This window comes from Solanum verrucosum, unplaced genomic scaffold (genome assembly GCF_900185275.1).
Source record: "Solanum verrucosum unplaced genomic scaffold, falcon-dt-bn FXZP01000040.1, whole genome shotgun sequence".
Lineage (NCBI taxonomy): Eukaryota > Viridiplantae > Streptophyta > Magnoliopsida > Solanales > Solanaceae > Solanum > Solanum verrucosum.
The window spans coordinates 2,430,218-2,436,479 of record NW_026020323.1 but is presented as its reverse complement, the minus strand read 5'-3'; the positions used below and the strand labels follow the sequence as shown (position 1 = coordinate 2,436,479).

Here is a 6,262-nt window from a genome sequence, read left to right as displayed (position 1 = left end):
TACGTTAAAGGAGTATTGACCAATTGTCGAGGATGGACTCGGAGCTCCGGCGAAAGGCGGAGCCTTAACGAATGCTCAAAAGGCAGAGTTCGAAGCAAGAAAGTTGAAAGATTTGAAGGCAGAGAATTATCTCTTTCAGGCTATGGATCGTCCTGTCCTAGAAACTATTCTTTGCAAAGAAACTTCTAAGGATAATTGAGATTCGATGAAGAAAAAATATCAAGGTACTGCTAGAGTGAAGCGTGCACAGCATCAAGCCTTGAGAAGGAATTTCGAGGCGTTGCAGATGAAGGAAGGAGAGTCTGTAATGAGTTACTGCGCTAGAACAATGGTGATTAGCAACAAAATGCGTTCATGGTGAAAAGATGACTGATGTCACAATTGTGGAAAAGATATTGCGCTCCCTGACGCCGAAGTATGACTATGTCATTTCCTCCATTGAGGAGTCAAAAGATATAGACGAGTTATCGCTTGACGAATTGCAAAGTTCCTTATTGGTACATGAGCAAAAAATGAACCGCAGTTCATCTTCCGAAGAGCAGGCTTTGAAGGCATCTACTAATACTCATTTATCAAATATTAGAGGAAGGGGTAGAGGTAGAGAAAGATGAAGGGGAGATCGAGGATATAGAGATGAAGGCATCTAAGACGGCAATAGGAATTTCAGAGCCAATGATGACCACGGTAAAGGCAGAGCAAGGAATTTTGACAAATCAAAGTAGAATCTTATCGATGTCATAAATTTGGTCATTATAAGTCTGAATGTTATACCAGGCTGCCTAATGACAATGATGAGAAGTCAAATTTTGTTGAAAGTAACGAAGTTGAGACATTGTTGATGGCAGTCTAAGTAGAGAAGGAACCTGAACAAAACGTTTGATATTTGGATACTGGCTGCAGCAATCACATGTGTGATAGTAAGATTTCTTTTTCTTCTTTGAATGAAGACTTCCATTCAACAATTAGTTTTGGTGATTCTTCCACTGTGAGTGCATTTGGAAAGGGAGATATTATGATCAGACATCTCGAACTCATCCATCGTAGACTTTTTAAATTCAGCAAACATGGCACTATCATTCCCAGTATGTATAAGATCATCAACATATAAGCATACAATAAGCATTTTCGCATCATCCCCAATCTTCACAAAAAGTGTATGCTCATATGGACACTTTTGAAAACCCATTTTTAGAATGACATCGATAACATTCTACTGTTGATTTGTCAAAATTCCTTCCTCTGTCTTTACCGTGGTCATCATTGGCTCTGAAATTCCTTCTGCCGTCTTTGCTGCCTTCATCTCTATATGCTTGATCTCCCCTTCCTCTTCCTCTACCTCTACCCCTTCCTCTAAAATTTGAAAAATGAGTATTAGTAGAAGCCTTCAAAGCCTGCTCTTCGGAAGATGAACTGCTGTTCATTTTTTGCTCCTGTACCAATAAGGAACTTTGCAATTCGTCAAGCGATAACTCGTCTATATCTTTTGACTCCTCAATGGAGCAAACGACATAGTCATACTTCGCCGTCAGGGAGCGCAATATATTTTCCACAATTGTGACATCAGTAACCTTTTCACCATGAAATCGCATTTTGTTTCTAATCTCCATTGTCCTAGCGCAGTAACTCATTACAGACTCTCTTTCCTTCATCTGCAACATCTCAAAATCCTTTCTCAAAGCTTGAAGCTTTGCACACTTCAGTCTAGCAGTACCTTGATACTTTTTCTTCATCGAATCCCAAATATCCTTAGAAGTTTCTTTGCAAAGAATAGTTTCTAGGATGGGACGATCGATAGCCTGAAAGAGATAATTATTTGCCTTCAAATCTTTTAACTTTCTTGCTTCGAACTCCGCCGTTTGAGCATTTATTAAGGCTTCGCCTTCCGCCGAAGCTCCGAGTCCATCCTCGACAATTGGCCAATACTCCTTTGACCGTAAGAACTTCTCCATCAACATACTCCAATGGTCATAGTGACCATAAAAAATGCGGTATAACTGCTTGAACGTAATTGCTCTCTAAAGTCATAAACTAGCAATATTTTTCTCTATTTTTTCCTTTCTTTTTGGATCTCACTCGGCTCTGATATCACTGATAGATAAAACAGTATCAAGAAATATATATTTGTAAGTTGAAAGACGATAGAGAAGAGAAAAGGCAATATAATCGAAGGAATTTTTTTGACTGAATAATTGAAAGCTGCAATTACAATCCTTTATAAGCAAAACAACCTGAAGCTAAAAATTAGGAACTACAATCCTATAACTAGATAGTTGCCCACGTTTAAAATTATTTTCTAAAGACTAGGACAAACTTAACGTATAACAAAACTCTAATTTACTAAACTGAATTTTTAAACTAACAACCACCACACCTGAACTAAATTATAAGATCAATTTTCACTATTTGCTAATTATTAGATATATTATGAATTTGAATTACCCGTCAAGTAGAAAAAAAAATTAAATTATACTATAAAATAGTTTTTTTCCTCCATATCGAAAATACCCTTCTTCTTTATTTATCTTTTAATTTAACTTGTTAATTTCCTTGTGCCCCATCCCAACAACAGGAGTCCATTGGAAGATGTTTATATTATAGTTATTTAACTTGTGATTGAAAGCTTGTGATCGAACAGTGGCTTCGAGAATAAAATGTCAATCTTCATATGTGATGAATATTTGTGTGAATTAGTGAACAAGCAGAATTCAATGCATGATAATGTGACCACAGTTATTAATTATTTAATATTCCCTCCATTCACTTAACTTTACTTGTTCGGTATTCTAAAAATAGATATTTTCTTTTAAAATATCAAGAAAAAAATCATGGTTTACCCTAAATACTAGTTACTTATCTTTCGAGACATAAAACTATACATCAAATTTTATGGTCTATAGTAAAATAATCATATTAATCCCAATTTCAAAAAATCAAAAAAGTAATGAAGACGGAGATAGGAAATTTTCCGAGTGATTTCCATTGATGTAACAATGGCTCTGATACCATTTTTCGTTGCGGAATTCATCTTATTGGTAGGTGAGGAATTCATGATATATTTGGTAGTGTGGTAGGTGGGGAATTCATGACATTTTGGGTAGGTGTACCATTTTTGGTAGATGAGGAATCCATCTTAAAGATTTTATTATAATATTCTTTTGTTAAGTGTCTTAGTCTTGATATCTCTTTAATATTATTTATGATATATTCTAGATATAACATATCTTGAGTTCTTTGGTAGATATATAAATTATTTTTCATTAATTGTTCTAATAGTTTTATGTTTTCCATAGCTTCTGTTCAATATTGTAAATATTTGTAGTTCAATTTAATCCGATTTTATTTCTAAATCATACCATTCTATTCTTTCGAGGTCTAAATCATGTAGGTCTATTTCATATCATTGTTGGTTTAATATATCTTCTAATTCGTTATCATTAAATATTTTTTCCCAAATGATTCTTCTTAATTCAATTATCTCTATACCTTTAAGTATATATAGGATTAAAGTTTCATAGTTTTTTATTATTTAATCATGCATGTATGTAGTCACGTTCTTTATCATGCAGATTTTTATTTTCAATTATTTCTTCCTATTATATTCATAATTGATTAAATTCATATTAGATCATTATGAACTAGATTATTTGTTTATCATGTTCTCATGTCACTACTAGCATCGTACTTTAGCGGATACTTTCTTTTTATCAGCGCCTCAACTTTGTTTAATCCCCTAACGGCTTTCCTCGCCTACCGGTTTCAACATTAGGATAGTATAGTATAGAAGTTTTCTTCATGTTTTCAGTGTGCTAATAAACTAGAAATTATGATTCAAATAATTCTAATACATAATAACTAACATAAATTTATTCAATCATATATATGATATTCAGGAATATATGAAATTAGTTCTGTATGTTTGTTGAACAATATACGTTTGCCTCTTGCCTATCTATGATATCTGAGGGTTGCTCCATTATCTATTATGTATGAATATTTTAAATATTTGGGAGAGTGTTTTTATGAAAGCTTGCTTCGTTTGTTGAAGACTTGCTTATTATGTTACTTGTACATTCCTTTATATAGAAAGGAATTTCTATCCTATGACTATTTTATAGTAGTGCACTATAATGCACGTACTATACTACAATAATGCACAATAATGCATGTACTATACTACTTACTCTACAATAATGCACAATAATGAATCTACTTTATGACTTTTTTACATAGTACTATTTTGGCCAAATATGTCTTCTTTGCCTTATCTCTTTAGTTGTCTCTATCTTCTTTGTCTCCATCTTCTTTGTCTTCTTTGCCTTATCTTCTTATCTCTTTCGACTTTATTTTAACTAGACATTAGGAATCACATTGTCTTCTCCATTACATTTTGAACATATATGGTCAGGATATTTGTGTCCAATTAGCTTACAATAGCTGGTTAAAAGTTTTGAGGAATTAAATCCTTCTTTTAATGCTCTTTTTGTAGGTCTTTCTTCTGGTTTTAATAATGATAAAATCAATTTCTGGACTTCATCCATATCTGATTTCCTTAGTTCCCTTGAGTTGGCATAAATCATTAATTGATCTCTGGAATAGTAACTCCATATAACATTTCCATTCAAATAATTGTTGGCTAGTTCTTGTATTATAGTTGATATACCAATTATTCTTTTATTGCCATAAAAATTAGGTATCTCGATATTTTGTATTTCTAGTTATTCTCCAATATCTTCTGGTATTATTATATCTTTGGTCAGGCCTATCTTCATAACTTGGATCGGAGGTTTTATCTCTTCATGTAGTATTTCTGTTGTCGCCGTATAGAATTTTACATAGAATAAATTTCCTTTGGTTACTCTTTTATATATAATTAATGCTTTGTATAATTCTGGTATACCGATTAGTTCTTCTCTGTCGTAGGTATATGCAGTATTTATTAACCCATAATTATAACATGTTTTAACTAGGTTAGCATTGATTTTTGGCTGTGCAATTAGTTTGTCGTATCCTTGTAATTTCGGGGTTATGTAGTCTTGGTTTGGATCTTTTGTAGTGGTAGATCTGGGATTGAGGATTAGGTAACTCTGTATTTTGTATATATTTTCGATGTATGTCGTCGTGATGTGGTTATATACCTTTTTCTCATGTTGTAGGCTATCTAAATACGTTGAAGTTTGTGGTTCTATGGTTTATGGGTTTTTTGCTTTTTGTGTAAATGGTTTTTTCAAATAACTGATTTAAATTTGCATTTCGTTGTTTTTCATTAACTGGTTTATTCATACTTGCAACTGTATTTAAATAAATATTATGGGTTTTAAGGTGTTTCCCTACGTCACCTCTTAGCTCTGGATTTTTAAAGTCTTCTGATCGACTTAGCTCCGTATTTTTATAGTCATGCTGTTGACTTGTACTAGCTTTAGACTTCAGATTATCTTCATTAGTCTTTAGGTATTGTATCTCATTGTCCATACTGTCCCCTTTGATATAAAGTGTAGTAATGACTTTGAGTATCTCTTCAATAGTATTTTTATCTTTCTCAGTTTGAGTAGCTTTGTCTTGATAAGTAATCTGCAATAACATTCTTGTCAATTTTTATTACTTCAATAGTACTTGTAAAATTTAATATATTTTTATACCAATCTTCTTATTTCTTTTGTAGTTACTGAATCCTGTATTTTACTTGTTTGCCAACACTTTATTTGTGTGTTATCTGTCCTTATAATAAATTTGTTATATACAATATATGGTTCAAATGATAATAAACATTTATATACTGAATATAATTTTTTCTTGTTTATTTCCCATTTTATTTCTGTATTAGTAAATGTTACTGAATAATTTCTACAATGATGTACTATTTTTTTTCCATCATACTCGTATTTTAAGATTCCTCTATAACTTTTTTCACTGGCGTCTGATTCTACTATATAAGTAAATTTTTTGTTTTCATCCGGAAAATATAGTTTATGTAGGTTCTTACATAATAGTTTTACTTTTTGTATTTGTGTTTTGTCTTTTTTATCAGGTATTTTATGTCTTTCTTTTATTTTTGTTGTAATGGTTTTTAAATTCTCTGTTAATTTTGGTATGTATTCTCTTACTTGGTTTACTAGTCTTAGAAATGATTGTAATTTCTTTTTCGTATCTATTTGTTCATTTGAGTTAATTATTTTTTGTACTGTATGTGTTTGCATTTTTATTCCATTTTTATCTATTTGTATTCCTAAGAATTCTATTTGCTTTTTCATTATATCTGATTTCT

General features: G+C 31.8%; 1 protein-coding gene and 1 pseudogene across 1 annotated transcript; one reads left to right on the top strand and one right to left on the bottom strand.

Moving 5' to 3' along the window:
- Nucleotides 1-205: 205 nt before the first annotated feature.
- LOC125835551 (uncharacterized) lies at nucleotides 206-611 on the top strand (annotated as a pseudogene).
- A 549-nt stretch (nucleotides 612-1,160) lies between these two features.
- On the bottom strand, nucleotides 1,161-1,730 carry LOC125835550 (uncharacterized). The gene has a single exon (XM_049514669.1). It carries the CDS (start codon nucleotides 1,728-1,730, stop codon nucleotides 1,161-1,163), a length of 570 nt encoding a protein of 189 aa, XP_049370626.1.
- Between the last annotated feature and the right edge of the window lie 4,532 nt (nucleotides 1,731-6,262).